This window comes from Lissotriton vulgaris, chromosome 5 (genome assembly GCF_964263255.1).
Source record: "Lissotriton vulgaris chromosome 5, aLisVul1.2, whole genome shotgun sequence".
NCBI classification, from domain to species: domain Eukaryota; kingdom Metazoa; phylum Chordata; class Amphibia; order Caudata; family Salamandridae; genus Lissotriton; species Lissotriton vulgaris.
In genome coordinates, this window is record NC_141693.1 from 1,500,120,692 (window position 1) to 1,500,140,932 (window position 20,241).

Below are 20,241 nucleotides of genomic sequence, written 5' to 3' on the forward strand. Positions count from 1 at the left end.
TAAAGAACTACCACAACTATTTTCTTCCACGTAGGGTGTTTTTAATGTGCGTAGTTTTTTTTTTTTTTCTAATTCGATTTGTGGCCTCTTGGATGAGGATGGAACAGGTATCCCGCACTTTATGCACGACCAGTATGGCAAAATAATAAATAGACTAATCATTACCAAAGATTTAGAGATAATGAACCCCTTCTGCGAAATCACAGGCCAGCTAGAAATACCTTTCGTTCTACTCCTAAGGGCTCCGCCATTGATTTTTTTAATCGTATCAGCATCCATCAAAGGTGCTCTGACCAACATTAAAATACATTTTTCTAGTTTTAGCGATCATGCAGACATATCTTATCATTTGTACATGGAGGGGATCGTCGGCCTCAGATTACACATATAAGACCTTATATGTTGAGGAAAAATAGGATCACCCTAAAGTGGGAAAAAATTAATTGGGAAGAATTTATCCCTCAGGTTGTAGCAAGTAGGCACAAATAAGTTACGATCTGGCTTGAGATGAATTGTGAACCAACCAGAAATATGACTTCCTTTGAATTAATTTTGCAGGAGGTAAAAAACAATTTATCAAAAAGTGGTACAGCCCCAAACCATAAGGGTGGGAAATGGTTTCATCAAGACTATACAAAAGCACTTTTAAACCTTTACCAAACCCTTAAGATGGATTCAAGAAACGATGCCCAGTTCAGCCTTGCCCGCAACAGTATAAAATTGCTAGGAAGACTAGATTAAATTCATTGAAGTAGGAAGCCTGGGAAAAACTCTACCTCTTCTCCGCTTCAAATAATTCCAGAGATTTATGGGCAGTAATTAATGCCCCCTTTTGGAAACCATTCACAGATCCTAATTTAGACTACTATGTGGATGAGGAATTTTGCTTGGGTGGTTCACTTCACAAAAACATTTGAAGGTAATCGAGAAGGGACCCTGTTATTTTCGAAAGATACCACGCTGTCCCCAACCCTGCCCTTATTTTTAATCATCTGGAGATTAGTGAAGTTCTTGGGCCAGTAATAAGGCCCTGGGTCCGGATGGAACCCCAGGAGCTATCTTTTCGGAGCTGCCTGAACTTTGGGACCCAGTTCTTACCAACTTTTTTAATGTGATAGCCAATGTGGGCCCACCGGAGTCATGGCAAAAATCTATGTTAGTTCCCATCTTCAAAAAGGGCAACAAATCAGACCCCAAAAATTATAGGTCCATTTAGCTTATGGACAGCACTGCGAAACTTATTGACAGAATCCTATTGAATAGACCAGAGGATTGGGATATGACCAACAAAGTCATGATCCCATCCCAATACGGCTTTTAGAAAGAGTAAAGGCACCCAGGACCAATGTCTCAATCTGAGTTAGCTCACTGTCGAGTACACCCAAGTTAAACAAGGAAAGCTTTACTTGGCTTTTATGGACCTATCTGCAGCCTCTGATTGTGTTACCCATTCTCACTTATGGGGGATTATGAAGGAGATGGGCGTTGACCAGGTAGTAATTTTATTCATCAGACAACTGTATACGAGGGCTGAAGCCTGTGTTCGATACTGGCAACAGGGGGGGTGTACTAGATGCTTTTCCATTAATAGGGGGGTTTGTCAGGGGTGTGTCCATTCCCCTTTTCTGTTCTCTTTATATACCAATGGAGTAGAGGCCCCCCTGTTAGAATCAACCCTGGACGTCCTTATAATGAATTTTATTTATATAATTATTTTTTATACGTTTTATATAGTGCTTGCCAGACCGAGGTGTCAAAGCGCTTCACATGATCGTGATAGAATACAGTAAAACAATCACGCAATCAACATATGAGGCGAGAGTTCAATAGATAATGGTACACATCAAAGGTGATAGTAGAGTAACCAACAACTAGAGACACAATTTGAGAGGATCTAATCAGCATAAGCAAATAAATAGCCGCTAAAGACAGCGGGTCTAGATCTGATCAGGCGATAATTAACCAAGTTCCGTAAACTAGGAGTTAAAGTATTTGTTTAGGAGGAGGAGGAGGAGAAGTTTCAGGTTTCTCTTGAAGTAAGGAAAGGAAGGGTTTTATATAGTGCTTGCTGGATCCGGAGGTGTCAAAGCGCTTCACATGATCGTGATAGAATACAGTAAAACAATCACGCAATCAACATATGAGGCGAGAGTTCAATAGATAATGGTACACATCAAAGGTGATAGTAGAGTAACCAACAACTAGAGACACAATTTGAGAGGATCTAATCGACAGCATAAGCAAATAAATAGCCGCTTAAGACAGCGGGTCTAGAACTGATCAGGCGATAATTAACCAAGTTCCATAAACTAGGAGTTAAAGTATTTGTTGAGGAGGAGGAGGAGAAGTTTCAGGTTTCTCTTGAAGTAAGGGAAGGAAGGGTTGCAACAAAGGTCACCCGGTAGTGAGTTCCATATACATGGATTATTTCTGGAAAAAGAGCGCAACTTGGTTGCTGACTGTTTTTGATTGGGAGGTAGGAGCAGAAGTGCATTGGAGCTTTTCAATGAACTAGTCGACCTTGCATTTGCCAGCTTGTTTTCTAAGTAGTTGAGTGTATGAGTGTGAAGGGCTTTCTGGATGATACATGCAGTCTTGCAGGTACACCTTCCTTCAATAGGAAGCCAGCTGAGGCTCTTGAGTACAGGAGTGATGTGTTCAAACCATTTAACGTCCGAGATGAGCCGGGCTGCCATGTTAAGTACTGTTCTCAGGGGGGTGAGGTGAGTTTTCGGCATCCCATTGAGAATGGCATCACCATAGTCTAGTTTGGAGAGGACCAAAGATTACACCACAATCTTTAAATCATCGGCTGGAATAAATGGTTTCAGTTTCTTGATGTTTTTCAGTGAGTACAGCGCTCCTTTTCCAGTATTCATGATTTGCTCTTTTATTGACATGTTTTTGATTTTGCGGAGTTGGATAGTGTAAGAAAGCAATTTAAAGCATTGAGGTCATTGAGTCATTTGTGGATAAGAAGGTGGTTACTTTTGGGGGAGAAAATAATTACTTCTGTTTTGATGGGGTGTAGCTTTAAGTGATTAGTGTAAAACCAGGATTGTAACTTGTCCAGTGTGTCATTAAGATGTAGAATGTCATTGGGTGATTTGATTTTGTAGTAAAGTTGAGTTTCATTAGCATAGATGATACTTGATCCCTTCCTGTTTCAAGATGACCATCAGGGGTTTCATGAAGAGATTGAAAAGGGAGGGGGAAAGAATTGAGCTCTGAGGCACGCCAAGATTTATCCGAGTGGGTTTTTACAAGCATGAATTGATTTTGATTTGTTGTAAGCGGTGCTGAAGGAAGGATGTGAACCATTTTAGTATGGTGCCATTCATACCGAAACGCAACTTCAAAGATTTAAGAAGGGCTGGGTGATTAACAATATTGAACGCCTTCGATAGGTCAACTAGGAGAAGTAGGCAAGCGTCAACCTCTTTTAAGGATCTGTGAATGTCATCAGATATATTCAGCATGGCCTTTCAGTACTGCAGCCTCCTAAACCCAGATTGGAAGGTGTCAAAGAGGGAGAATTTTCATATATGATGATTAAGTTGTTGTAAGACACATTTTTTCAAGGTCTTGGCAAGGAACGGGAGGTTGGAGATAGGTCTGAGGCTGTTGAGATCCTTAGGGTCAGCCCTGGGATTTTTGGGAATGGAAGTGATTTGTCCTAATTGGAGAGAGATCGGTACACAACGAGTGGTGAGAGATGTGTTGATGATTTGAGTCCAGAACGGGGCGATGTGGTTGAGATTGTTCGCCATCGTGGATGGACGGGGAGCCTTGGTGTGGGCCAATGGCTTTAGATTCATGATTATATCGAAGACTTCCTTTTCAGATAGGGGTTTGAGATTCGAATAATTGGCGTTGCTTTTCAGTTTGGAAAGACTCAAGGAGCTGTTAGTACCTTTCATGGTTGTTGGTCAGCAATATGGTCTGGAGGTGAATCTGCCGCAAGGGGAGGTGGGATGGTGAGGGTGGTAAGGACGGAGGGAAGAGAGGAGACTTGGAAGAAGGATTGCTCAACTTTGTTAGTGAAAAAGCTAGCGATTTCTTAACTTAATTTGTTTGTGGTGATTATAACAAGAGGGGGTCATGACGTAGTTCATTGTTTAACAATGTTAAAAAGCTCCCTTGGTCTGTTTTTTGCAGGGTCCAGTTAGTTACGGAAGAAGGAGGCTTTTTCTCTAAAGATGTATTTTTTTGTATGACAGCATTGTAGTTCTAAAGAGTACTAGGTGAAGTTGAGGGGTTTTGTCTCCATGTCCTTTCTGCTGGTCTGAGTTTTCTTCTTTCGCTGTTGAGATCGGAATTAAACCATGCTTTTGATTTTGAAGATCTTAGTTGTTTTTTAGGCAGGGTCATTTGATCGAGAACATCCAAGATCAATGAGTTGTAGTGTGAAGTGAGCTCTTCAGCTGTAGACAAGAGGGGCAGGCACTGTAGTGGATCACGGATCTTGGATTCAAGTTCAAGAATTGGGACTTGTTTGATGTTTCTGGATAACTGTTTAGGTTTCTTAATAACATATGGGAGGGGCTCTGGCAGAAGAATTGATATTGAAAACAATTAGATGGTGGTCAGACCCATCAATAGGTGAGATGGAGATGAGGTCATTTTTAGATATAATCACATAAAGGGTGGAGCCTTTGATGCGAGTTGGTTCATTGCAGAGTTGATTTAGGTCATTAATTTCCAGGAGGTTCTTCAGTAGTCGGACTGAGGGGTCTTCTGTGTTGGTCCAAAGGGTGTTTAAATTGCCCAAGAACACATCCTTCATGTCAGTTAATGTGAACTGAGTAATAAGGTCTGAGAACTCTTCAGCAAAGAGGGCTCGCTCACCTGGAGGATGGTAGATGGTGTGAAATTTGCTAGGATGGGAATTCGAAGTTTGAGTATTCTGCCTTACTTAAGTCGAAAGTTATATTCCCATTTTGTGACTTATGGCTAGACCACCACCCGATCTTTTAGGTCTTTCCTGTCTAATGATAGTGTACTGGGGAGGGATTAGCAGATCACTATAGGGGTAGTGTGGTCATTTAGCCAGGATTTTGTGAGGAAAGCAACATCTATTTCTTCCCTGAGAATAGATTCAGCAAAATCATTAGCTGCTTTGCTGCTGATCTACAGTTGAGGAGCATGCAAGAGAGAGGTCAAGGCTTATCGTTAGCACAAACCCCATTGTTTCAATTTACTCCGCCTACAGCAGATCAAATCCTGCAAGAGGTGATTTCCACTAGTTCAGGTAGCCCAATGGACCCCTGTCCGACTAAAGTGATGCAGCTCTTCCCAGAGCAGTTGAGCTCGTTATTGGAAAAACTATTTTCACAAATCCTAAAAACCGGTACTTTCCCAGATGCCTGGAAAATTATATAGGTGATGCCACTCTTAAAAAAATTGAATCTAGATTGCGAGGAACAAGGCAACTATAGACCCATAGCCAGGATTCCTTTTGCAGCTAAAATTCTCGAGAAACTTCTAAATAAACAGCTGTCTAGCTATCTGGCTGGATCATTCTCAATTTGGTTTTCGTGAGGGACACAGAACGGAAACGGCACTGCTCACGGCGGTGGAAGAACTCAGGAGTGTGCTGGATGATGGAGGGAAGGCCGCCTTGGTTCTATTAGACCTGTTGGCGGCCTTCGATACGGTCAGCCATGAGACTCTCCTGAACTGTCTGAGAGAAGCAAGGGTCCATGACTCAGCCTGTGCCCTGACATCCTACTTAGGGAACAGAACTTTCTCGCTAGAACTAGGAGAGGCAAAATCCAAATTATTTAGTTCACTATGTGGGGTTCCTCAGGGGTCCTCTTTGAGCCCCACCCTTTTTAATTTATATGTTGCACCACTGGCAGAAATTATAAGGGGTTGTGGCTTTACTCCAGTATCCTACGCCGACGACACCCAGATAGCGGTGTCTAGCAGCAAGGATGTGAATGAGACGGCAGAAAAATGTTAATTGTGTATGTCACAGGTTAGCCAGTGGATGCTGAATAATTGCCTAAACCTTAATGGGGACAAGAGCGAGGTGATGCTACTGGGGGGTGACGCATCTGGTCCCCGGCCTGGTGGCCTGATAACCTGGGCATCTGTCCAGATCCGTCAGAAAAAGTGACAAATCTGGGCGTTACTCTTGACACCAAACTTTCATTTGATGCCCAAGCCAGCAAACTGGCCTAAACAGTCTGGTTCATCTTAAAGATGATAAAAAAAATACTGCCATACTTACCAGAGGATTCACAAAAGACAGTGGTGACAGCTCTACCCTTGTCGAGGTTGGATTATGGGAATGGTCTGTACGCCGGGGCTAGAGTACAGATCCTAGCCAAACTACAACGTCTGCAGAATGCAGCCGCAAGGCTGGTGCTTGGCATCCCTAAATATGAGCCAATTGCCCACAAACTAAAAATCATATACTGGCTCCCAATAGTAAAAAGGTTGCAGTTCAAATCGTTGTGCCTGGCCTAAAAGGCGCTTCAGGGATCAGGCTCACAATTCCTGAAGACCCACTTGAAACTGTACAAACCGGCCAGACTTCCTAGATCCAGCCAACTGAAACTAATCAGAGTCCCAAAATTTAGACGGGTCACTTGGGGCGGAAGAAGTTTCTTGGTGCACACAGCACGGGCCTGGAACCGGCTGCCGCCTATCTATAAAAAATAGCCCATCTCTGGGGTCCTTCAGAAAAGCAGTCAAAACTTGGCAATTCACTGCGGTTATCTAGGTTGCCCGTCTCAGAAGTTTGCAGTCTGTCATAGCGCCAAGACGCCTCCTGGCATTCGCACGCTTTACAAATGGATAAATCAAATCAAATCAAATCAAGAATTTGAATGGTGGTGAGTTGAACTGGCGGTCTGAGCTCATTGATAGTTAAGGGCATTCTATTTGTGCTCACAATAACTTGGATAATGGAGGGGAGTTGGGGAGGTCCAGTTTGGGGCTTCGTAAGGTAGGATTCACTGACCGATGCAGCTGCTTGATCAGAAAGGGTGCGTTGAGAATGATGGGGTCTGTGGGCCAGATGACAAAGAGGAAAGAAGGGCCAGGAGATATGTTTAGATGCTGAGGAGGGTGAGCCAGTGAGTGGGGGTACTTTAGACCTTTCGGGGTGCGATAGCTGGAAATCTTTGTCTGGTGTCAAGTTTCTGTTCCAAATGGGACAAGATCTCAGTGAAAGTGATCTATACACATTCAGAAATGCACGAGCGGGGATGTGAGTCAAGTGCTTGGTAACGTGGAGCAGGCCGTGGTTTGATATGTGTGAGTTCCTTATCATTAGGACTAGGCTAGTGGCTAGCCCCTGAGGGCTGAATAGGGTAATCAATAATAGGGAGGGGTGTGTTGGCTAAGGGTTAAGGTGCAGCAGGCCTTGTGATAAGGTTCGAGCTGGTAGCTTTGAGGTGCCCAACAATGTGATTAGAAACCAAAAGATTGCTGGTTAGGGTAGGCAAAGGTGTCGACCCTCGGGAAGACGTATGCGTGCTATGTGTGTTGGAAGGGGTGGTAAGGATGCTAGTCAGGTCCCTGGGACGGAAGGTGAATTAAAGGGTAGAGGTAGTCGGGGTGGTTCAGGGGAGCGTGTCAGAGGTCATGGGAATGATGGCAAATGATACAGATTTCCCTGAGGAGGGAGAGGTTTGAAAAATGACAGAAAGTGATGCTTGAGTAAGAAAAGGTGAGGGTCGGTCGCTTGGATAAGAATATTACCTGTCTTGAAAATGGATATATCAGTGTCACCTCTAAAAGAAAAAGAGGGGAATGTCGTCGGTTTTATTCCGTAGGGTATCTTGATGGTCATGGCAGGAGGAGTAGGAAGATGTTTTTCCATTTTGCCAGGCGTTTGGAATAGAAGTCGAAGTTAATGTTGTTGATGCCATTGGACAAATTATGGTAGGTATCATTCTTTGAGATATTTGTAGGATAACCAATAGTCCATGAGTTTGGACCTTTTCTAACCAGTGTTGTGTCTAGAGGTTTATGGGGGAGCATAGTAATCGGCATATTTGCGGTGGTTTCCAGTTGACGGCGCAACATACAGGAGTGCGACCGAGGTTAGAGTCCGATGAGGAGAAGGAGTAGCGAAGAGTGTAGAGACATAGGGAGGTGAGTAGTACAATTGAGCCCAGACAGTAAGGTACCATCACAGGGAGCAAGTAAAATGCTGTAGAATGTGCATAAAAACCATAGACAAACAGGCAATGTAGTTCCAAGGTCATGCAGCCAAAGCCAGGAGTTAGCAAGTAAAATGCAGTAGAATGTATATACAAACTATAGACTAGTGGTTCCCAAACTATGCACCGTTGCTCCCTGGGGAGGCGACAAACCTAGCCAGGGAAGCCACGCACCAAGCACTTCATTGCATTTAATGTTGAAGGGTCTATTGGCTTCAAATAACTAATTAGACTTAAACGCATGATGTTGATGATTTGTAAGTGTAGAAAAAAGAGAGAGGGGGCTCAACTGTCCTAGGGGACCGAGCACTATATATCAGTAAAAGTAGAGTTGACCCCTAGGATCTGTTTGACCACTTACCAATAACATACATTAACACACCTACAATCTTTCAAAACCTCATGTGCACAACCACTGGGGTGATCTCCCACTCTATGAATCCCCCACAACTTGTTTACCCAAATCAACTCGCTGGAGTTGAGTTATAGCGCATGAAACAATTACAAAATTATTAGAATTTATTTTTTTAAAACAATATTTAATCTTAAAAACATGGGATCAGTCTTCCAACTGCTGAGAAACTGGAAGATACAATTTCATCAACCATTAAAACAACAAATAATGCAAATACATGTCATAATATTACCATCTTAACACAAAAACAACATCATTGAAGTAGCTAAAAAAGGAGGAAACCCTAACAACACAAGGAAAATTCCATTGTTAAACGAAGGTCCATGTTTGGCATAGTGGGGAAAAGCCAGGTGAGAGCCTTGCTCTTATCCATAAGCTATTCCCTGATGGAATCCTTCTGTATACAACTGGCGTTGACGCGTTTCGGTGGTGACTACGGATTGTTATTGACCACCTTCTTCAGGAAAAAGGAAATTTCCGGGTGATTATTCCTCCATCAAACTCTTTGATTTCAAAAGATTCAATGCTCTTTGTGTCTGTTACTCTTTCTTAAATGGCTTTTCCTCAAGTCTGGCCAAATAGCATTTGTTTGTGGTTGAGGGCGGGCCCCTGTATGGTAATGTTGGGGCTAGGCTCTTTTCTTATCTTGTCCTTAAACCCCCATCTCGTGTGTGTGCACCTCCTGATGGTTAAGCTCTCTTGTTTGCTCTATTTTTGAGGTGTGACGATTCTCCAATGTTATATTAAAATCATACGGGAGAAGACGTGGAAATAATCACGTTGTGGTTATGCAGCAAGGAATCCTGAATTGATCCTAATATGCCGCTCTTCCGCCTCTTAAAGGTCAGACTTCAGTCCGCCACTTCTTTCTCACCGTGTTACCGTCTCTGCATTGCACCTCACGGATGATTTGTAAGTAACATGCCTAAACCTGTAAATGTAGTGCTTAATTGATGGCATGTCGAGTGAGATAACCTTAATATTTCACTGGATCCCCACATTCCAACACTCCCTAAGTACGCGGAAAATGTCTGATTTATTTTGTTAGACTGGTTAATAGTTTTGTTTATTTCCAAATGCATTTTACACCAATGCGAGTTATCAAGAAAGTACAGTTGTCCTGTCTATTAAACACAATCAGTATTATTAAGTATTGACATTTGTACTTGAACCATAGGTACTTCTAGTACACATTTCTTTTAGTACACACATTTCCAGACAGGCCTGTTCTCTCCTTGAGCACAGGGAACTAAACCACCATATATGGCATAATGCTAACATTTGGAAGTAAGAAAGAGGGACGTTTAAAAAAAAATCACAGCAAAAATAAAGCTGCGTGTGGATTAAAATATCATGAGTCACCCTGCTGAGACAGGTGTGTTGGCACGTATGACATGGGTAGAAATTGAAGTGCATGTAAACATTCTTCAAGCGCAGAAACACTTTGGCAATGAGACCTACATAGGGATGCTATCTAGCACTGTAAATGGGATAAAAAGTTTTCGAGGGTACTCTAAAAAAGTCGTAGGCAAAGAAGTGTAACTAGGAATATTTTATTAGAGGCTCCGCCTTATTAATACGAAACGGCCTGCATATTTGATTATAATACCTTCATCAGCTTCATCCCAGTTATTTTCAGGGAGAGAATTGCGAGAGCTCCAGAGGCCGGGCTTACATCCCTCCCACTCTCCAAAAAAATAGCAGTGGTGAGCCACTGGCAATGGCCATTGGGTTAAGGGCGCTGCGGGCAGGCCCGGACTGGTCATTCCGGGCACCGGGCAATCCCCTGGTCGGCTGGATGGGGTGGGGGCCGGTTTTGTGACAGGGGGCCGGTTCTGTTGTTGGGGCCGATTTGGACCGAGCGTGAGTCACGGTCGGTCCAAATCGGCCCCAACAATAGAACACAGTGCTTACATTAAGCACACCTGTCTGACTGAGCCCTGTGAGCACGATTCATCATTCTCATGCTGGCAGTGGTGCTCCGACGCGCCGATTTCAAATCAATGATTTCATTATTTAAGGCAGGCTAGGCTAATACTATGATCAGGCGGCAGGCCGGCGCCGCCCTATTCATCATAATTCATGAAACTCACACCCCTACACCACCTGACCTGTCTGTCACCGGCCCATGACGCTGATGATGTCGTTGGAGACATGCGGCGCACAGAGGTCCCCGCCTCCGCGACTGCACACCGCTCTCTTTTTTTAGGGTGGGGTGGTCTGCTGGCTGCCTGGTAGTGATCAGGGCTCATGCGCATGATTGGGAAAAAGTGCGCGTGATTCTGAGGGGAGGCCGAGGCAGGCATTCAGAGGCCGAGCCAGAGAGGCTGACCGGGACCGCCAGGAAAGAGAGCTGTACCCCACAATTTAATTTCCCCTGTCCGCCGCCCGCAGGAGGGTACACCAAATGCAAAGGAATGTGGGCCAGATAATCTCTGCAGTGTTGCGCCAGATATCGGGGTGCGAGGATGGTTGTGCTGCCACTCACTCACGCCTGAGCTTGTGGCGTTGTGGACTATCTGCGCCTGCCAGGACTCTCCTTGCTCGTAAGTACAGGTTGTTTGTTCAGTGTCACGCTGTTCGTTCACTTCCGCTAGTGACTGTTGCATGCACAAAACCGGAAGAGCAGCATGGACTTTGTCCGGCACTTCTCGGGTGAGGTTTGTAATTCGCGGCCGATTTTAGCAGAGTGAATGGAGACTCACGCGGCAACACAGATTGTCAGCAGAGGAGCCGGGAATAGGGTTCCGGAATCCGTTAATCTTGAGACCTTTTGAGCTCTCAGTTACACATCTCTCTCATCATTTTTCTCACAGGGGGCAATTTAAGCACAGCACGACTCCTGTCCCAGGCTTTCCCTATCAGGTGCATTTGTTCACATGAAGCAAACACTACATCACCCAGAGGCCCTTTGGTGTGTTACATGGACTCCTTGGTCGTGATGTCAAGGTGTGATCTGTCAGCTCGGCGGAGCTCAAGCTGATATCAAGGTTTACATTTTAAAATGGAATAGTCTGTGGTCAGGTGTGAGACAAGGGACTGGTACGTTAGCAGCATGGTGGTCTAATGAACCCACTGCGTATGTCTCTTTTCTCCTGAATGCCGAGGCTGGAATTTACTACCGGGCAACTCAGTCTGCACTACACATCTATGGCCCAAAATAAAAACTTTAACATATACGGCTTCTGAAGCACCTGCGCAAAATCAAATAGATGTGTCCTTAGAGTGCAGATGGTGACAGGCACTGTTACAATACGAACACATATTAATCATCAGAGAGGCCAAAGATGGAATGGGCATAGATTGTGCAGTGGCAGTTCTGCCACAACACGGTTAAGGGGATGTTGTAGGCAGTGCGAAGGAGCTGACATGTGCACACCATGGCGAGAAATTGGGGGTTCAACCTTGGCTTGCTCAACTGTTCTTTCTTGTGGCCTCGGGTGTCATGAAAGCAGTGACCAGACAGGCAGTAGTTTCCATTTCTTGTCATCTGCTTGACCTCACAGCAGAGGGCAAAGGTTGGCACAAGGGGACAACCCTGTGTAGTCACTAGGGGTCAAAGGGCGAGTGTTGCCACTTCAGCACCCTCTGGCATTTTGGCTGGGTAGAGGGGCTTGCTTTTCCAGTTTCTCACACAGTTTCCCTAGAGGAGTGAGCCCCAAATAACATAACAAGCACTGGCGTTGCCAATAGGTCTCGCAGTAGGAAAGTTGGAGCTATTACAATTGCAAATAACAGTGCCTTTTTTTTTATTTTGCATGTTAAAAACATAAAGGGCTTTGTGATTTACAAAACCAATATCTCCAACTTTCCTACTGCGAGACCTATTGTGCACTGCACAGTGTGTGTGAAAGTGGCACTGCGTGGGTGTGAGTGGCTTTGAGTGAGTGTCGTTGCGTGGGTGAGTGGTGTTGCATGTGTGAGTGTTGTTGCATGGGTGAGCGGCATTGCGTGTGTGAGTGGCGTTGCGTGTGTGAGTGGCGTTGCGTGTGTGAGTTGCGTTGCGTGTGTGATTGGCTTTGCATGGGTGAGTGTGGCGTTGCGTGTGTGAGAGTGGGCTTGCGTGGGTGTGAGTGGCGTTGTGTGTCTGAAAGTGGTGCTGTGTGGGTAAAAGTGGCACTGCGTGGGTGTGAGTGGCGTTGCATGTGCGAGTGGCGTTGCGTGTGCGAGTGGTGTTGCGTGTGTGAGTGGTGTTGCGTGCGTGACTGGCGTTGCCTGCGTGACTGGCATTGCGTGTGTGAAAGGCGTTGCATGTGTGAGTGGTGTTGCATATGTGAGTGGCGTTGAATGTGTGAGTGGCGTTGCATGTGTGAGTGGCGTTGCATGTGTGAGTGGCGTTGCATGTGTGAGCGGCGTTGCATGTGTGAGTGGCGTTGCGTGGTTGAGTGGCGTTGCGTTGTTGAGTGACGTTGTGTGGTTGGCGTTGCATGTGTGAGTGGCGTTGCATGTGTGAGTGGCGTTGCATGTGTGAGTGGCGTTGCGTGGTTGAGTGGCGTTGCATGTGTGAGTGGCGTTGCATATGTGAGTGGCGTTGCGTGGTTGAGTGGCGTTGCGTGGTTGAGTGGCGTTGCATGTGTGAGTGGCGTTGCATGTGTGAGTGTTTTTGTGTGGTTGAGTGGCGTTGCATTGAGTGGCGTTGCGTGTGTGAGTGGCATTGCGTGTGTGAGTGGCATTGCGTGTGTGAGTGGCGTTGCGTGTATGATTTGCGTTGCGTGTATGATTTGCGTTGCATGTGTGATTTGCGTTGCATGTGTGATTGGTGTTGCATGTGTGAGTGCCGTTGCATGTGTGAGTGGCGTTGCATGTGTGAGTGCCGTTGCGTTGTTAAGTGGCGTTGTGTGGTTGAGTGGCATTGCATGTGTGAGTGGCGTTGCATGTGTGAGTGGCGTTGCATGTGTGAGTGGCGTTGCGTGGTTGAGTGGCGTTGCATGTGTGATTGGCGTTGCATGTGTGAGTGGCGTTGCATGTGTGACTGGTGTTGCATGTGTGAGTGGTGTTGTGTGGTTGAGTGTCGTTGCATTGTTGAGTGGCGTTGCGTGTTAGAGTGGCGTTGCGTGTGTGAGTGGCATTGCATGTGTATTTTGCGTTGCATGTGTAAGTGGCGTTGCACGTGTGAGTGGCGTTGCGTAGTTGAGTGGAGTTGCATGTGTGAGTTGCGTTGCGTTGTTGAGTGGCGTTGCGTCGTTGAGTGGCATTGGGTTGTTGAGTGGCGTTGCATTGTTGAGTGGCGTTGCATCGTTCAGTGGCGTTGCATGTGTGATTGGCGTTGCATGTGTGAGTGGCGTTGCATAGTTGAGTGGCGTTGCGTAGCTGAGTGGCGTTGCGTAGTTAAGTGGCATTGCGTGGTGGAGTGTCGTTGCATGTGTGAGTGGCGTTGCATGTGTGAGTGACATTGCATGTGTGAGTGGCGTTGCATGTGTGAGTGGCGTTGCATGTGTGAGTGGCGTTGCATGTGTGAGTGGCGTTGCGTGGTTGAGTGGCGTTGCGTGGTTGAGTGGCGTTGCGTGGTTGAGTGGCATTGCGTGGTTGAGTGGCGTTGCTTTGTTGAGTGGCCTTGCATGTGTGATTGGCGTTGCATGTGTGGGTGGCGTTGCATGTGTGATTGGTGTTGCATGTGTGAGTGGCATTGCGTTGTTGAGTGGTGTTGCGTTGTTGAGTGGCGTTGCATGTGTGAGTGGCGTTGCGTGTGTAATTTGCGTTGCATGTGTAAGTGGCGTTGCATGTGTGAGTGGCGTTGCGTAGTTGAGTGGAGTTGCATGTGTGAGTGGCGTTGCATGTGTGAGTGGCATTGCATGTGTGAGTGGCGTTGCATGTGTGAGTGGCGTTGCATGTGTGAGTGGCGTTGCGTGGTTGAGTGGCGTTGCATGGTTGAGTGGCGTTGCGTGGTTGAGTTGCGTTGCGTGGTTGAGTGGCGTTGCTTTGTTGAGTGGCGTTGCATGTGTGATTGGCGTTGCATGTGTGAGTGGCGTTGCATGTGTGATTCGTGTTGCATGTGTGAGTGGCGTTGCGTTGTTGAGTGGTGTTGCGTTGTTGAGTGGCGTTGCATGTGTGAGTGGCGTTGTGTAGTTGAGTGGAGTTGCATGTGTGAGTTGCGTTGCGTTGTTGAGTGGCGTTGCGTCGTTGAGTGGCGTTGGGTTGTTGAGTGGCGTTGCATTGTTGAGTGGCGTTCCATCGTTCAGTGGCGTTGCATGTGTGATTGGCGGTGCATGTGTGAGTGGCGTTGCGTAGTTGAGTGGCGTTGCGTAGTTGAGTGGCGTTGCGTAGTTGAGTGGTGTTGCGTGGTGGAGTGTCGTTGCATGTGTGAGTGGCGTTGCATGTGTGAGTGACAATGCATGTGTGAGTGGCGTTGCATGTGTGAGTGGCATTGCATGTGTGAGTGGCGTTGCATGTGTGAGTGGCGTTGCATGTGTGAGTGGCGTTGCATGTGTGAGTGGCGTTGCGTGGTTGAGTGGCGTTGCATGTGTGAGTGGCGTTGCATGTGTGAGTGGCGTTGCATGTGTGAGTGGCGTTGCGTTGTTGAGTGGCGTTGCGTGGTTGAGTGGCGTTGCGTGGTTGAGTGGCGTTGCATGTGTGAGTGGCGTTGCATGTGTGAGTGGCGTTGCATGTGTGAGTGGCGTTGCGTGGTTGAGTGGCGTTGCGTGGTTGAGTGGCGTTGCGTGGTTGAGTGGCATTGCGTGGTTGAGTGGCGTTGCATGTGTGAGTGGCGTTGCATGTGTGAGTGGCGTTGCATGTGTGATTGGTGTTGCATGTGTGAGTGGCATTGCGTTGTTGAGTGGTGTTGCGTTGTTGAGTGGCGTTGCATGTGTGAGTGGCGTTGCGCTGTTGATTGGCATTGCGTAGTTGAGTGGCGTTGCGTGGTTGAGTGGCGTTGCGTGTTTGAGTGTCGTTGCATGCGTGAGTGGCGTTGCATGCGTGTGTGGCGTTGCATGTGTGTGTGGCGTTGCATGTGTGTGTGGCGTTGCATGTGTGAGTGGCATTGCATGTGTGTGTGGCGTTGCATGTGTGTGTGGCATTGCATGTGTGAGTGGCGTTGCATGTGTGAGTGGCGTTGCATGTGTGATTTGCATATGTGAGTGTCTTGCATGTGTTAATTTATATTTTTAATGTAATGTGTGTGTGTATTTGTGTATTTCTATTGGGATTATAAGTGTTTAGTGAATGTTTTTAAACTGTGTTTTTTTTTGTTATGTAAAAATGTCGTACGCTATGTATTTCCTTTACGTTTGTTACGTAAGGGAGATTAGCGTTCTAGTTTTTTTTTTATTGTGATGTGATGTAATGTTTAGTGTGACGTAATTTCTAGCCAATCGCAGCTCTACGTTTTGTGACGTAGCGTTGCGTTTGACGTGCGTCACGGGGAATTTTCCAGATTGGTGTGAATGTTCGTGCAGGAAAGGCGTGTTCTTCTTCCGTTCTTGTTGCTGCGTCGTTTGACAGGTAAGATGTAATTTTTATAACATTTAGTACATGAAGCTGAATGTATTATTACTTGTGTTTATATACTTATTAAAGAAATTATTTATTAGGATGTATTATTGATGTTTTTGTATTGCGACTTGTGTATTTTATACCGTCTGTACTTAGACTATATTTTTGTACTGTTCTAAACGATAGATCTTCTAATAATTGTAATGTTATATATAGCAATGTATATTTTCTTATGTGTCATGTTTTTTAAATTTTGAACGTTGTTATATTTTTGTATGTACTTGCTGATTATCTTTGGAAATAGTAGAAGTTCTTGAATGGCAAACTTTTGATTATGTATTTATGTAGTATATGGTTATGTTTATTCCTTTTATTATGTATTTTGGTTATGTATTGGTATTCCTCCCTTAGCGTATGTGCGAGTTGGGGCAACATAGTGTTATTTTCAAATATCCATTTTTATAAAGATGTTGAATGTGTTGTGTTTTGCTTGGTATTTTCCTTTATATCTTTTATTTTAATTATTATACTTTTTTTATGAATTTATTAAATGTTCTCTTTGTGTGTTGTTTCTATGATCTCTACATTTCACTGAGTGAGCTGCTACGATTGACATGTAATTGTAATATTTTCGGTCGTCTCTTCGCCCTGCATTGACTTCTGTTTGCGCGTGTCCTTCTGGTATGCGGGTCCTGAAGTCTAGTTTGTCCTGAGCTCGCACCGTGTTTTTTTGTAATTCTCAACAGCCTTGTATTTGGCTCGTGTCTGTCTCGTATCAGGCTATTTTTGGCGCTAAGTATTGTGCTAATTTTTGTGCTGTTTTTATTTTTTGGTTCAACGTATTATGTATGCACTGTGTCTGTTTGTGTGTAGTTTGTCTGATCTGTATACTTCAGTGACTGAGCTGCTACGATCGACAGGTAATTGCCTTTTTAAAAAAAAATATTTAAAGAGTGCCTTTGTTATTTGTTACTCAAAATTGTGTAAGTTTTCATTGCTGTGAATGTAATGTAATTCTGGAGTTAGCAATTTTTTAGGTCGCACTTGCCTTGTGTGTCTCTTTTCTTCTTATTTATGCTATCACTGCCTCGTATCTAAGTTGTCTGTTCGCCATGCATTGACTCATGTTTGCTAGTGTCGTCCTGGTATGCAGTTCCTGTATTTTAGTTTCGCCTGAGCTCACACTCTGTTTTTTATTTTATGTCGCGCTTGGCTTGTCTTTGGGTGGTGTTTGACCCGTATGTGGCTTGTCTCGCCGCTATGCTTTGGCGTTTTTTTGTTGCTGTTTTTTATTGGTTTAGTTAAACGTATTATGTATGCACTGTTTATGTTCTCTTAGTGTGTTAGTTTTGTAATCTCTACATTTCACTGACTGAGCTGCTACGATCGACAGGTAATTACTTTTTTTTTAAATATTATTAAAGAGTGCCTTTGTTAATTTGTACACTTTTTCCTCTGAATTTCCTTTTTGTGATGTGCATGTAATTATGTTCTTGGGTCTTTCTTTGCTCGCACTTGGCTTGTGTCCGGCTCCTTTCTTTTGAGTGTGCTTTTTCATGCTATCAATGGCTGCTATTTAGTTCGTCTCTTCGCCATGCATTGAGTTATGTTTGCGCGTGTCGTTCTGGTATGCGGGTCCTGTAGTCTACTTCCGTCTGAGCTCACATCCTGTAAAAAAAAAATTTTATGTCGCTGTTGCTTCGTTTTCTTTAGTGTTTCGCCGTACGTGTTTTGTCTCGCCGCTCTGCATTGTCCTTTGTTGTCTCACATTAAATTTTTTGATAGGTAGTATGTATGCACTGTTTATGTTCTGTTTCTGTGACGTTTGTCTGGTGGGTAATGTTGTAGTGGTGATGAGTGGTGGTGATGAGTGCTGCAGTGTCGTTGTAGAGTGGTGTTCAATGATTACCACCACAGCATAACTCTGCACCACAACAGTAGCACTTCTCCCAACAACGGCATCAGTGAGCTCCAGCAATGCAACACACAGCAATAGCACCTTATTATTCTGCACCCCCACTGTACCATTGAGCAACAACACGGCATCACTCTGCACCACCACAGGTGTATTTAGCACACCCACAGTCTCATTCATACATCCTACAGCATTACTGAACTGCAAATTAGCATGTTTTTATACCTGTAATTGTGTCTGCTATGTTAAAATCTCTGTTGAAAGCGTGCACTTATGGCCGGCGGTGTGTATGCCTGTTGAAAGCATGGACTGCTGTCTGTGTGTGTGTGTGTGTGTGTATGCCTGGTGAAAGCATGAACTGATGACTGTTGGTGTGTGTGTACGGCTGGTGAAAGCGTCCATTGATAGCTGTTGGTGTGTGTGCCTGGTGAAAGCGTACATGTTCTGTTTGTGTGACGTTTGTCTGCTGAGTAATGCTGTTGTGGTGATGAGTGGTGCTGTGGTGGTGATAAGTGCTGGTGTGTCTTTGTTTTGTGATAGTGTGTTGTTGCTGAATGATGCTGTTGTGGTGTTGTAGAGTGATGGTGGTGTGTTGCTGAGTGTTGTTAGTGTGGTGCTTAGTAATGCTGTTGTTGTGATGAGTGTTGCTGTGCTGGTGATGAGTGGTGCTGTGTTGGTGTTCAATGATTACCACCACAGCATAACTCATGACCACAATAGTAGCACTTCTCCCAACAACGGCATCACTGGGCTCCTCCAATGCAACACGCAGCAAGACCACATTATCATTCTGCACCCCCACTGTACCATTGAGCAACAACACGGCATCACTCTGCACCACCACAGCCGTATTTAGCACACCAACAGTCTCATTCATACATACTACAGCATTACTGAACTGCAAATTAGCATGTTTTTATACCTGTAATTGTGTCTGCTATGTTAAAATCTGTGTTGAAAGCGTGCACTTACAGCACATTGTTTCTAAAGTTGTTTCTAAAGTTACTTCCCTTGCTTTCTTGTTTGCCGGAAAAAGGCGCCTTTCGGTCTCTTTAGTTAACATTTGCATTTCCCAGCGGATGGCCGACAACAGATTAGAATCTTTACGACTGTGATGAAAGCAATTCAGTCTCCTGGGGTGGTTAGGCCCCAGACGTTTGGCTCTGGCCCCCTCCCCACCTTACAGAGGGGAAATGAAAGCAGAAAAAAAAGAATTTGTCGTGCATGAATGTGAAAGAGTCTAGAGTGTTTGTTCTTTTAGTACGTATTTGCGTGAGTGAAAGGCAGAAACGTGCAGATGAATGAATGAGACTGAAGTTTAATAAACAGGGGGGGATAAGGTAAGGCAGGGTGGGTATGCTTCCAAGATGCACGTCTAAATGTTGTGAACGTGTTCGTGTTTCCCTGGGTGAATGGAAGAAAAATGTCCGAGGGCTGTTTGTGACTGTCGTGCGTGTGGACGGGCCTGATTGGGATAGGATAAGCAAGAACTACGACCAGAGAGATGTTTTTGGTGGACTGTTTGAGCATGTTGCCTTGCATGGTGAATGGAACAGAGAGATGATTTGGTGTAATTGTTTCAGCAATTGAAAGACAGGGTTTTATGCTTTAAATGAAAAAAAAGTGCATGTCTGAATATGAAAGGCAGAAACGTGGAGATGAATGAATGAGACACAAGGCAGGGGGTGTTTGCTTGCAAGATGCACGTCTAAATGTGGTCAACGTGTGCGTGTTTCCGTGCGTGAATGGAAAAGAGTTAAAGTCTGTTGGCTGTTTGTGCGTGTTGGCGGGCGTGATTGGGATAGGATAACCAAGAGACACGACTAGAGATCTTTGTTTGTGTATGTGTTCCAGCAAGTGAAAGACAGGGAAATTATTTGTTGTCATCGATTCCTGAGGCCGGTGCCACTGCACCTGCTGCACGAACGGAAAGCGTGTCTCTGAAAGAGTGGGTGCAAGGGAGAGGGGAGAGGCATGGTGAGCTGTGCTTGGTGTTTACTCAGAAGGACCCTGCAGGACGTTGTAAGTGACAGCGCAAGTCACCTCCAAATATATATTTAAAGAAGATGCGAGGGCGCCATTACTTAATGTTAAAAGAAAGACAAAAATGTGTCGGAAACACGGTGCCACTGCACCTGCTGCATGAACGGAAAGCGTGTCTCTGAAAGAGTGGGTGCAAGGGAGAGGGGAGAGGCATGGTGAGCTGTGCTTGGTGTTTACTCAGAAGGACCTTGTAGGACGTTGCATGTCACCACCAAATATATATTTAAAGAAGATGCGAGGCCGCCATTACTTAATATTAAAAG

General features: G+C 45.1%; 1 protein-coding gene across 2 annotated transcripts in view; it reads left to right on the forward strand.

Moving 5' to 3' along the window:
• CIMAP3 (ciliary microtubule associated protein 3) overlaps window positions 1-20,241 on the forward strand; it is a 145,564-nt gene that overhangs the window by 31,193 nt on the left and 94,130 nt on the right. The window contains exon 1 of one of the 2 annotated variants that reach the window (XM_086920385.1): window positions 10,726-11,138. The exons of the other annotated variant lie outside the window; for it this stretch is intronic. Within the exon in view, the coding sequence (XP_086776511.1) occupies window positions 11,000-11,138 (139 nt within the window). The 5' untranslated portion in view covers window positions 10,726-10,999. Of the gene's footprint in view, window positions 1-10,725; window positions 11,139-20,241 lie in introns of those variants that run through there. 2 annotated transcript variants of the gene reach the window in all.